At 37.8% G+C, this 13,442-nt stretch overlaps 1 protein-coding gene across 1 annotated transcript; it reads left to right on the top strand.

Annotated features, from left to right (window-relative positions):
- The first annotated feature begins 380 nt into the window (after positions 1–380).
- LOC110879567 (bifunctional aspartokinase/homoserine dehydrogenase, chloroplastic) lies at positions 381–11,138 on the top strand. Its single transcript, XM_022128039.2, has 19 exons — positions 381–550; positions 687–855; positions 933–997; positions 1,081–1,455; positions 1,548–1,636; positions 1,727–2,030; positions 2,133–2,185; positions 2,267–2,481; positions 2,565–2,652; positions 2,722–2,835; positions 3,050–3,148; positions 3,266–3,460; positions 3,612–3,694; positions 3,769–3,994; positions 4,079–4,224; positions 4,310–4,445; positions 4,522–4,605; positions 10,366–10,458; positions 10,647–11,138. Exons 2-19 carry the CDS (start codon positions 713–715, stop codon positions 10,893–10,895), a joined length of 2,757 nt encoding a protein of 918 aa, XP_021983731.1. The 5' UTR covers positions 381–550; positions 687–712; the 3' UTR covers positions 10,896–11,138.
- The last annotated feature ends 2,304 nt before the right edge of the window (positions 11,139–13,442 follow it).

Raw genomic sequence — 13,442 nt, 5'->3', positions numbered from 1 at the left:
AAATCGCTAGACAAAAATATATCCTAACTAGAGTATTAGGATGTAAGATTTAAAATTCTTTATTAATAAGTATGTAAAAACGATTATTATTACATTTACATCGAAAATCTAAAATAGACAAATAAAGTAATATATATTCAACTAAGATTTTCCAAAACTGATTATTGTGATGGAAAATGCCAAGTTGATTTGAGTGGATGTTACATTCATATTTCCTGTTTTAGAAATAGTTAATATTTGGACAAATACGTAAACATAAGCCTTTCAAAAAAAAAAAAAAAAAAAACCGTAAAAACAACAACAACAACAATAATAATAATAATATCATCTGGTTTGCATAAACGATAAAACCCCCATTGTATTCATGCCAGAAAAACTTGTGGTATTGAATTGAATATTCCGAAAGGCCAAAACACAATCAGGTGGTCCCTTTGATTTTACATTAATGACCCTTTTATTTATTGCCAGAAAACACAGCATAATTGGTGGTTGGTATGCGCATCAGTTACCAGTAGGGTTTATTACAACAACAACATCCACCGGCGGCACTGTAAGTGTATAATTTTTGTATCATTTCTATCAGTTTAGCTGTTAATTATCCTATAATGTTCAGTTTAATTTGTCTGTTGCGTTTGTATCGTGCGAATTTTTGTAATGCACACCAACTGTTTGTGTTTTTGTCACAGTGACTGTAGTTAAGATTTAAGAACATATGGCATTGTTGAGTCCTGTTTCATCATCATGTTTGCCAAGATTGTGCTCTCAATTAGCAGCACATGATGCAGTTGTAGATACAAAGTCTAGGGTTTGCTTATCAAGTGCATCATCTCACCTTCAACGCAGTTTGATTCATAAGTAAGATTTGATCTATGGCTCTGTTAATTGATGTTTATTGTTAAAGCTTTAAAGTTATGAACTTGAATTGAAAACAGATGTTATTTGGATAAAAGAGAGTCACATGGTTTCAAAGTTTCGGCTTCGGCTTCGGTTACAGCAGGTTTAAGTTTGAGTCTTTGTCTTGTTGATTACAGGTTATATGTGTGTTTTTATATAATTTGTTTGGTTTTATCGATTTGTCAGATGTTTCGACAGCTGAAGTGGCTGTGAAGTCGCCGATAGTGAAGGGTGACACCTGGTCTATTCACAAGTTTGGTGGCACGTGTGTGGGAACTGCGCAGAGAATCCAAAATGTTGCGAATATTGTTATCGAAGACAGCTCTGAGAGAAAGCTGGTGGTTGTTTCCGCAATGTCGAAAGTTACAGACATGATGTATGATCTTATTGAGAAAGCGCAGTCACGAGACGATTCGTATGAAGCGGCTCTTGATGCTGTATTTGAAAAACACAAGTTGACTGCTGTTAACCTGCTTGATGGGGACGAACTTGCTAGTTTCTTGTCTGTTCTGACTCGTGATGTCCATAACCTGAAAGCAATGCTACGTGCAATATATATAGGTTTTTTTATCCCTTCTGGTTTTCATTTCCGCTTATGCTTATACTACTTTTGAATAATAATGAATTAATGATTATGATGTCTTCGTGTTCAGCTGGACATGGTACAGAATCTTTTTCCGCTTTTGTTGCGGGACACGGAGAGTTATGGTCAGCTCAGATATTATCAGCTGTCCTCAGAAAGGTGATTACTTTGATACCGAATATACTTCAAATATGAGTGAATTAGAGATTCGTTTTATTGTTTTTAAATTTCTGTTTACGTAATTATCAGGGTGGGATAGATTGTACATGGATGGACACAAGGGATGTCTTGATTGTGACACCTGCTGGTTCTAATCAAGTTGATCCCGATTACGAGGAATCAGAGCAAAGACTTGACAATTGGCTCTCGCAAAATCCTTCTAAGGTAGTTGTTGCTACTGGTTTTATAGCTAGCACACCTCAAAATATACCGACAACTTTGAAAAGGGACGGGAGCGATTTCTCTGCTGCTATCATGGGTGCTTTATTCAGGGCCCGCCAAGTGACAATTTGGACGGACGTCGATGGCGTGTATAGCGCAGATCCTAGAAAAGGTTTGTTTCGCCATTCAAGATATGTAACATAAATCTTAACAAAATTCAAAAATCTGTTGATATAAGCATCACTAGCTTTCTAAAGATTAAAATGTTTTGCAGTTAGTGAGGCGGTTGTACTGAACACCTTATCTTATCAAGAGGCATGGGAAATGGTAAACAAATTAATCTCTTTCGGCTTATACCGTTAAGATTTCTCGGTTCTGTTTGTAACTAATCTAATGTGCTTAACGCAGTCATATTTTGGGGCAAATGTTTTACATCCTCGAACTATCATTCCAGTGATGCAGTATGACATTCCGATCGTTATAAGAAACATCTTCAACCTCTCTGCACCTGGAACAAAAATTTGCAGGGCACCCATCATTGAAGCTGAAGTAAAAAAGGACTCGGTAGCTTATGTAAAAGGCTTTGCAACCATAGACAACTTGGCCCTTGTAAATGTCGAGGGGTGGGTTTTCTTGCATTGTCTTCCACCTATCTATTTGTTTATTTTATATTTTTTTGATTTGCGTTTACGTAATGGTTTTATAGAACTGGAATGGCTGGTGTTCCGGGTACAGCAAGTGCCATTTTTGCGGCTGTTAAAGATGTTGGAGCTAATGTCATCATGATTTCTCAGGTATGTTTCTCTAGTGTCTTATGAATTATTAATAGTTGACTTCTTATGTTAAGTGTGGTGTAATTACAGGCTAGCAGTGAACATTCTGTGTGCTTTGCTGTGCCTGAGAAGGAAGTGAACGCGGTTGCAAAGGCATTAGAGGCTAGATTTCGTCAAGCTTTGAGTGCTGGCCGTCTTTCTCAGGTAACGAGCTTTAACTCAAGTCCAAAAAAACTCCAATAAATCATATACACACACACACATATTTATACACAGATATATTGCTCTTTAATTACAAAAGTTCTATACAATCTGTTAAACCAAAGTTGCACTTCATACATCATTGCAATATGTAGCAAGTGTACTATATTGGTGGATTTTTATTTTTATTTATTGTATTTGTATGCTTTATGTATAGGTTGCAATAATCCCGAACTGTAGCATTCTTGCAGCAGTTGGGCAGAAAATGGCTAGCACCCCAGGTGTTAGCGCCACACTATTTAATGCACTTGCCAAGGTCAGTTATGTACACCTTGATTTGTCATACATGATTACATATAATATGGTCTGTATGTAAATTTTTGACAGTTTGTTTATTGTTATTCATGGTTCTCGCAACGTTCTTGCATTGCAGGCTAATATTAACATCCGAGCTATAGCACAAGGATGCTCAGAGTACAACATCACAGTAGTTGTCAAAAGAGAAGATTGCGTGAGAGCCCTAAGAGCCGTTCATTCAAGATTCTATCTTTCTAAAACGTCAATAGCAGTTGGCATAATTGGACCTGGGCTGATTGGTGCCACTTTACTTAATCAGCTTAGGGATCAGGTATAATTTACATTTTGTGTTATTAAAAAAAGGTTTATTTGCTTCTTAATTAGCTTGCTTCGATCCAAACAGATCTCTACCTCTTTCTGATACAAGATCGTTTGGTTGTTTTTAAATTTCTTCTGAATACATTAGGATGTTTCTGTTGTAGGCAGCAGTACTGAAGGAAAAGTCTAAAACTGATTTACGCGTTATGGGTATCATTGGATCGAAGAAAATGCTACTGAGTGACACGTAAGTTTTGTGTCTTGGATCGAAGAAAATGCTACTGAGGAAAAGTTTTGATATTGTTTTTTAACCTGTTGTAGGGGTATTGATCTTTCTAACTGGAAAGAACTTCAGAATGAGAAAGGAGAAAAAGCCGATCTGGAAAAGTTTGTTCATCATGTTCACGGGAATCATTTTATCCCCAATACGGTATTAGTAGACTGTACATCAAGCACTGATGTTGCAGATCACTATCATGACTGGTTACACACAGGAATTCATATTATTACCCCAAATAAGAAAGCGAATTCTGGACCACTTGATAAGGTAACATGTTTGATGTAATCTGCAATGGTAAAACCGATATTTGTCTTGTTTCTAGTTCCTGATGGAGACTTATATTTGATATAGTATTTGAAGCTGAGAGCTCGTCAAAGGCAATCGTTCACTCATTACTTTTATGAAGCTACTGTTGGAGCTGGTCTACCAATCATGCATACGTTAAGAGATCTTCTTCAAACAGGGGATAAGATTATCAAAATTGAAGGCATTTTCAGGTTAATTAATCAACCATGTTACTCATTCAGTCATTTGTTAAATGAATAAATTGTTCTCATAACATAAGTTTTTATGTCTTTGCAGTGGGACATTGAGTTATATATTCAACAGTTTTGTCGACACACGAGCGTTCAGTGAAGTAGTGATGGAGGCAAAAGCAGCAGGCTACACCGAACCTGACCCTAGGGATGATCTTGCTGGTACCGATGTAGCCAGAAAGGTATTTATAAATGTAAAAATAAAATGATATAAATAAAGTTAATACACGGTGTTATAATTTTTTAACAATCTTGCAGGTGATAATTCTTGCTAGAGAATGTGGTTTAAACCTTGAACTTTCAGATATTCCTGTGCAAAGCCTTGTGCCAGACCCATTAAAGGTGAGAATTATGATCATTTTGAAAATCCTGTATTTAACCAAGCGTATGGATTTTTTCTTAGATTTGAATCAAGAAGAAACATTGACTAAGGTGGTGTTTGTTTTTTGGTTAAAAGCTCTTCTGAGCACTTATGTCTACGTCACGCAGACATAAGGGTCCTGCAACTTGTTTGTTTTCTTGAAGATCTGCAGACCTTTTACCTCTGCCTCACCTCTTCCCCAAGCAGACTTATACCCATGTCTTCAAACCTCTTCTCTCCTCTCCTCTTCAACCTCCACCACCCAGATCCACCACATCACGGTCACCGTCAATCCTCACCACCACCGTCACCACCACCACCACCACCGTCACCAGAACAAAACCCAGAAAATAGAACCACCACCGCCACCTGATACATCACCACCACCATCATCATCGGAGCTACACAGTCCACCACCATCATCATCGGTGGAGAGAGAGAGGGAAAGACTGTAGAGAGAGAGAGAGACCATAGAGAAAGAGAGAGAGAAAGAAGAGAGAGAGAGATCAGTGAGAGAGAGAGAGAGACTGTAGAGAGAGAGAGAGAGAGGGAGCGGCAGGAACGATGGTGGTGGGTTTTGATGGCGGTGGTGCTATGGCGGAGGTGGTGGATTTGCGGTGGTGGGTGACGTTGATGATGACGAAAAAGATGGAGAATGTTTTCGGTTGTTACTGATCGAGATTTGGGCAGATTGTAGTGATTTTGTGGTGAGAATTTGGGGGAAAAGGTGGAAGCGGTGGTAGATGAAGGCAGAGAGAGAGAGAGAGGAGTGTTGTGTGTGTGTTGTGAGAAGAGGTTTTTGTATAAGTAAAAAAAAAAACAAACACTATTCTCCTTGCAGACTGCAGACCTTTGGTCCATCTCTTCTCCTGCAGATGCCTGCAGATGTGGTCCGCAGACTGCAGACCTTTTACCTCTTCAAAAACAAACAACACCTATATGATCAAATGCAAATGTTAAATACTTCGGTTATAGTTTGCAAGTTGTTTGGCTTTGATTATAAACCATGCCATAACATTGTGAACAATATAAGTATGTAAATAAATGTATTGATACAATCACATGGGTGTTGGTTTTCTGAGTTTAGGGTTTTGAATAACGAAACTATATTGTGTTCATAAAATGAATTGATGGTCCATCCGGTTACAAACAATGAGTATATATACAGATACATATCACGGCCATAACTGCCGTTTTATAAAAATAAATAAATAGATAATTATATATATAACTATATATAAATATGATCGAGCCTTATAATCATTTATCTAACACCCTCCCGTAAGCTTGATCATATCAGATTCATATGCAGCAATTCTTTTATTCGAATGAAATCCTTGGGTTGGAGAGCCTTCGTCATGATGTCTGCCAATTGTTCTTTTGTAGTGCAGAACAATACTTCAACTTCGCCTTTCTTTATTAAATCTCTAATGAAGTGATATTTGACTCTTATGTGTTTGCTTTTACCGTGATATACCGGGTCTTTAGCAAGACATATGGTTGATTTGTTATCACAAAATATAGGAATAGGATATTCTTTCTTGCCCAGCAGATCATTTAGAATTCCTTTAATCCATAAAGCTTGACACCCAGCTAGAGATAGTGCCATGTACTCAGCTTCAGTTGAAGATAATGCAACTACCTTCTGTTTCTTCGATTGCCAAGATATGGGTCCTGTTCCTAGATGAAATATATATCCTGAAGTACTTTTGCTATCATCTATATTACCTGCATAATCACTGTCACTGAACCCTGTTAAATGTTTCTTTCCCCCTTTTGAATATGTAACTCCTTGTTCTTGGGTCCCCTTGATGTATTTTAGTATGCGTTTAGCTGCTTCCCAGTGACTTTTCTTTGGGCATTCCATGAACCTACTTATCTTACTCACTGCGAACATGATGTCTGGCCTCGTATTTGTCAGATACATTAGGCTCCCCACTAAACTACGATACAACCCTTCGTCTACAAATTCTTCTGGATCCTCTTTAGATAATTTTAAACCATATTCCATTGGCGTTGATACTGTGTTGGAATGTGTCATCCTGTATTTTACTAAAAGATTTTTCATATACTTCCTTTGAGACAGGGTTATATTTCCCTTCTCATAAGTAACCTCCATGCCTAGAAAATAGTGTAACCGACCCATGTCTGTCATTTCGAACGCTTCTTTCATTGATTCTTTGAAATCTGTAATTAGTTTCTCTGAACTACTTGCTATTATTAGATCATCCACATATAGACAAATGACAATCTTTCCATCATTTGTATCCTTGATATATAGTGTATGCTCGTAGATGCATTTTCTAAAATTGTTTTGAATGAAATATGCGTCTATCCGACTATACCACGCTCTTGGAGCTTGTTTTAAACCATACAAAGCTCGTTTTAGAAAACATACCTTGTTCTCTTCTCCTTCCTTTACATACCCTTGAGGTTGTTCTATATATACCCGTTCTTCTAAGTTGCCGTTTAAAAACGCTGTTTTTACATCCATTTGATGGAGGTGCCAACCATATTCTGCTGCAAGGGCTAACACCAATCGAACTGTCTCGAATCTGATTACGGGTGCAAATACTTCCTGGTAATCTATGCCGTACTTCTGCTTATATCCTTTCACAACTAATCTGGCCTTGTACTTATCTACATTGCCCTTTTCATCAAATTTCGTCTTGTAAATCCATTTGACTCCAATCGGCTTTTGTTGTGATGGAGGATCTACAAGTTCCCACGTGTGATTTTTATGAATGGATTCTATCTCGTTATCCATTGCTTCTAACCATTTAGGATCTTGACTTGCTTCTTCATAAGATGTGGGATCTGAACTAGTGAAAAGAACAAAATTAACCACTTGATTCTCTCTATATTTCTGTCTAACCTCCGCTTCTGTCAGTGCTTTCGTCCTTCGATAGACATTCTTCACAGTTTTAGTTTTTGTACGAATAACTTCATTTTCTGAATCTGATGTGGACGAACTATCTCCATGATCTGTTGGTGCATTTGGTGTCTCATTTTCAGGAAGTATCTCATCATTTGCAGCAGTTGACAAGTTGTTGTGTTCCGAGATATCATCAGCAGGTGATGATTCATGTTCATGAGGTATCTCTTCATTCTCTTGTGTCACATTTGATTCTGTCTGTGTTTGTGTCAAAACCTCATTATCATCCGGTATTATAACCGGAGTCTTGGAGCTCTCTAATGGCAGAACCCACTGTTTGTCTTCATCAAACACTACATCACGACTAATAATGATTTTGTTTGTTTGAGGATTATATAGCTTGTAACCCTTACTATGTTCACTATACCCAACGAACACCGCCTTTTCTGTTTTTTCATTTAACTTATCTCGATGTTGCTTTGGAACATGCACATAGGCTAAGCAACCAAAAATCTTTAGATGTTCTACATTTGGTTTAACTCCATACCAGGCTTCATATGGAGTTACATTGGGCCGGGTCTTGGTGATGGTTCGATTCAGTATGTACGTTGCACAAGCTATTGCTTCTGCCCAGTAGTTATTCGGTAAACGTTTGATATTCATCATACTTCTACTTAACTCCATCAACGTCCTATTTTTCCTTTCTGCCACTCCGTTCTGCTGAGGCGTGTAACTAGTTGTAAGTTGGTGACGTATGCCATTTTCTTTTAGATAGTCTTGGAATATCTTGCTGCAATATTCACCCCCACGATCTGTTCTTAAGGTTTTGATCAAGTGTTCTGACTGTCTTTCATTCAAGGTCTTGAAGGCTTTAAAGAAATTCAACGCTTCTGATTTGAATTTGAGAAAGTACACCCAAGTCTTCCTTGAATAATCATCGATGAATGTAATGAAATATCTACATCCTCCTATTGATTCAGTCCTCATAGGTCCGCAAATGTCAGAGTGAATCAGTTGCAAGGGTTTACTAGCTTGCCATGTGGTTTTCTTTTGAAAAGCTTTCCTTGACTGTTTACCCGAAACACAACCCTCACATACATCCCCATCCTTCGTTATCTTCGGCAAACCAAACACCAGACCCTTATTCTCCATTTTAATTAACGTATCCATGTTGACGTGTCCATATCTCCTATGCCAGAGTGAAGACGTTTCCTTCATGGTCATGGTCATTACAAGGTGTAAGTCATTAACTGGCCGAAGAGGAAACATCTTGTTACGTGTCATGTTAATGTTTCCAACAATTTCATCGTTTGCATCCTTAATTATGCAATGATTTTCTTTGAAGTAAACTGCATATCCTTTTTCGATGAGTTGCCCTACGCTTAAAAGATTATGTTTTAAGCCCTTTACATAGAACACCTTTGGTATTCTCCGAATTTTATCTTTGATTGTAATTGAAACTTCGCCGCATCCTTGTACTTCCAGCCGTTTATCGTCCCCAGTTCTTACTTCCTTCTTTATCGATTCATCTAAGTTGATGAAGAGTTCCCTGTTTCCCGTCATGTGGTTACTACAACCACTATCCAAATACCAACAATCATCCTTGATTGTTTCCTCCATATTGAAGATCATGAACATTGTGTCTTCTTGTTCATTATTTTCTTCATCTCTATGAATCAAAACGTTGTCAGGTTTTTCATAATCATCCTTTCGATGACAAAACTTGGCCGTGTGACCCATCTTCTGACAATTATAACATCTAACTGTGCTCCAATTCCGACCCTTACTTTTCCCGCGTCCTTTTGTTTCATTCCGTGATGAACTATAGCGGTCTTGACTTGAATTTTGCATTTGAAATGCATGTTCAGTGGGTGTATCTTCATATCGTTTCAATCTCAATTCATGAGATTGTAGTATACCCATTAATTCCTCAGTCGAAATATTTTCTAAATTTTTTGTTTCTTCCACAGTTATTACCACCGATTCATAGTTTCGAGTTAAACTTCGTAGAATTTTTTCTACAATTCTTTGTTCACTAATTGATTCCTCGTTCATCCTTAGTTGATTAACTATAAGAATCGTCCGATTAAAATAATCTTCTATAGATTCCCCTTCCCTCATTTTTAACGAATCAAATTCACATCGAAGAGATTGAAGTTTAATCGTCTTTACCCGATTTTCTCCACGGTATGATTTATGCAGGATGTTCCACGCCTCTTTTGATGATGTTGCCAGTGCAATCCTCTCGAATATAGTTTCACTTACAGATTGAAATAAGATATATAACGCCCGTTTATCCTTTTTGACTGCATCTCTGTGCGTTGAAATCGCTTCTTCCGTTGGATTAGTGCCTAATTCTCGAATTCCTTCATTAACTACATTCCACAGTTCTTGAGATTCAAGTAAAACTTTCACTTGAATGTGCCAGTGGTAGTAGTTTTGCCCTGTGAATTTTGGAAGTTGAGTTTGAATTCCCTGTCCCTGATTCATGCTTCGAGAATTGATGATTTCTTGAATTTGATCTGTATGGCTCTGATACCACTTTGTTGGTTTTCTGAGTTTAGGGTTTTGAATAACGAAACTATATTGTGTTCATAAAATGAATTGATGGTCCATCCGGTTACAAACAATGAGTATATATACAGATACATATCACGGCCATAACTGCCGTTTTATAAAAATAAATAAATAGATAATTATATATATAACTATATATAAATATGATCGAGCCTTATAATCATTTATCTAACAATGGGCATGCATGAATACATATGTAGGTGTATCATCTGTTTCAAACGCAGATTTGATACTTGTATTTTATAATATATATATTACAATTTTTATATAATGTTTTGTTGACTTTCAGGAAACTGCATCAGTGGATGATTTCATGCAGCAGCTGCCGTCCTATGACTCAGATATAGCCACTAAGCGTCAAGCTGCAGAGGATGCCGGAGAAGTAAGCAACTTCTAATTAAGATCTTTCCAATTTTTAATTTGCTCATTAAATTTATATAAAAAAAGTTTTCAAATGCAAACTAACATGTGCATGTTGACCGGCCAACGTGTCTGGTGTATTTGTTAGAAACATGCAAATGAGTCTCGCCTTTTTTATGTGATCTAAAAGTTCTTGTTTTTTTTTTTCAGGTTCTAAGATATGTTGGGGTTGTGGATGTTAAAAACCAGAAGGGAGTTGTGGAGTTGCAACGATACAAAAAGCAACACCCGTTTGCCCAGCTGTCGGGTTCTGATAACATCATTGCTTTTACAACAGAAAGGTACAATAAACAACCTCTAATCGTTCGCGGTCCGGGAGCCGGAGCAGAAGTAACAGCTGGTGGTGTTTTCAGTGACCTGTTACGGCTTGCCTCAAATCTTGGCGCCCCTTCATGCTAATCGTGTTTGTAATTGCGGTCCTTATTTCTATATAATAAGCCAATCGAGGTTGTTGTATTGAATTCTGTTCTGTTGTTGCAACGGTTCAATGCAAGAAGCAATCTTGGGTTTAGTTTAGGTAGCTCTTAATAAGGTTAGGACCAAAAACTATTGTTTCATGCTTGCTAGGTACTTGTTCTCATAATGATTTTTTCCACAAGTTCTGTTCAAATGAAATAAAGGTCGTTCAATACATTTCGTGAACATCGATATCTTAGTTGTTCAAAAAACAAAAGTGTACAGAATCTTGTCCTGAAAAAGGATCAATGCTATGGCAGTATGGCCTAATTTGGGCCCAAAGAGAATAGGCGACTATTATGCAATGTTTTAAAAACAGATAAATACCGGCCGGTATTACCGGTCTCGGATGTAAATCTGGTACGAAACGGCATAAGAGTTATACCGGCGGTAAAACCCGGTATATCGGTTTGAACCATAATACCGGTACCGGCCCAATGTATTTTTTTGGGTTTGGAACTTTGGTTGGTTTTTAATGGTCCATCCTCAACTTTAACCATAAACCGTTTTGGCTTCCCTCTTAGACGTAAAAATAACCAAAATTCAAAAGCATCATTACTTCATCTCTTACGGTTCATCACCTGCTCATCTACGACATCCTGTCCATCTTCAGCGGTTCATTTTCATCATGCTTTCGATTTCATTTTCATCGGTAACTTTTCTTATCTTTTTCTTTGAATTGTTGTTACTTTTTAAGTAAGAGATGGTAATGGCATTTCAGTATTTCTGAATTGTTATTACTGGGTCGGAAGAGAACTAGAGATGACGGGGTGTTGGTGGCTTAATCTTAGTGGCTGATGAAAGTGCATTTGTTGTGGATACACGTTCGAAACTGAAACAACCCTTCTGCCCATTCCTTTTTAGTATATAAAACAGTTGAATTATTAGCTTGATGGTGTTTTTTATACTTGTATTATTAATGTACACATTACTTAATGTACAAAATATATAGTTAATTAGGCAACCTGGTTGAACCACCTGCTTTAACCGGTTGAACCATTTTTTTAGCTCAATCCGGTATGAGTTAAAAACCGGTTTTTAAAACATTGGCCCTTCTAATAAATACTAATAGTTTATCAATAATACATCATACGTCACACAATTTCTGTTATTCGTTACGGTCGTCTATTTTAATAAAGTCCTCAACTAGTCAACTTAACACTCTTGATATAAGTCATGCCAATTTACTCATGATGACGGGCATACATTTCAGTCCATGACAAGTCACTATTTTAATAAAGTCCTCAACTAGTCAACTCTCATTCACAGCGGAATTCGAGACCTTTTTTCTTTAATTCCTTTTTAGTGTGGTTAAGAAGATGTAATTTTGGCTTTTAAAAATGGCCTCATCTGCCCTCAGGGGTGCAGCCCAGTGGCTAAAGTGGGGGAAATGTTTGCTTCCATACTACGGCGGTTCGATTCCGGACTACTCCGCTTTACCCACTTGGGTTAGCTCCTGCCCTCTCACCCCTAAACCTTAGTCTCTGACCGGGGGGGAGGGGGACTAATGGGGGGACACCCTCACCAATCATCGGGGCGATGGTGGTGGGCCGGTTAACGTGTCCGGACTACACGTTTTTGATTCCAAAAATGGCCTCATCTATTCCTACATTCCTTTTGTCTATTTTGATACCCTAAAGCGCTAAAAGCTCAACACATAGGTTTGGTCAACTAGACAAAGACTGACGGGTGTCAGTCTTTGTCTGGTTGACCGGACCTATATGCTTGCTGAGTTTTGGCCAAAGCTCAGCGCTTCAGGGTAATACACAACGCTTTGGTCAAAGCTCGACGTTTGGGTGGTTTTTTGATTTGTTTTAAATTTGATTTTAATTCAAAAACGCACCTATAGTTGTCGAATTTTAACGTATTTTGTTATTACACGTCATTTTATGAAGTGTATGGTCTATACGGCACGTTCCGGATAAGTTTGGTTACGTGTGTTGCCGTATTCCATGTGATTCTGTTTTGATTTCACTTGTAGTCCAACGTGTCGTTTTGTATGTATACGCATCCAACCGGATCAGTACTTGACGTATTTTTTCATTAAATGTCGTATTATGACGTGTATTGTCGCTATTGTTCTGTACTATCGCTTATTTTGGCCGTATTGGTCATGTCGGTGACATCCGGTATCGTGACATTTATTGTCTGTAAGTGTTGTATTAGTGTGTAGATTGATTGTTATGGCGTAGTATGTTTCTATTGGTTGTATTATGGCGTATTTTGCCCGTACGGGTTGTGTCGGTGACATTCGGTGTTTGGGTTGGCATGACACATGATAGAAGCGCATCTTTTGAACAATAACAATCACAAACACACTTTTGGTTTATAACTGATTTAATCAGATTAGAATTATACATACTTAACCTACATCTTGAACATTTGGGAAAACATTAAGGTCCGTGGGTGTGTACATTATCCTTTGGTAATAAACGCACCTATACTTGTCGAATGAAGCTGAGGAACCTCATCAAGTGGTTGCGGTTGTGT

The sequence above is a fragment of the Helianthus annuus genome, chromosome 9 (genome assembly GCF_002127325.2).
Source record: "Helianthus annuus cultivar XRQ/B chromosome 9, HanXRQr2.0-SUNRISE, whole genome shotgun sequence".
Taxonomy (NCBI): Eukaryota; Viridiplantae; Streptophyta; class Magnoliopsida; order Asterales; family Asteraceae; genus Helianthus; species Helianthus annuus.
This window is presented reverse-complemented; position numbering and strand designations above follow the sequence as displayed.

What these genes read in the sequence shown, in the direction of transcription:
- LOC110879567 (XM_022128039.2), top strand. Translation starts at nt 713, where the DNA reads ATGGCATTGTTGAGTCCTGTTTCATCATCATGTTTGCCAAGATTGTGC. An exon ending in ATCAAGAGGCATGGGAAATG is followed by an intron (nt 2,186 to 2,266) that starts GTAAACAAATTA and finishes TGCTTAACGCAG; the next exon opens with TCATATTTTGGGGCAAATGT. An exon ending in TATTTAATGCACTTGCCAAG is followed by an intron (nt 3,149 to 3,265) that starts GTCAGTTATGTA and finishes CTTGCATTGCAG; the next exon opens with GCTAATATTAACATCCGAGC.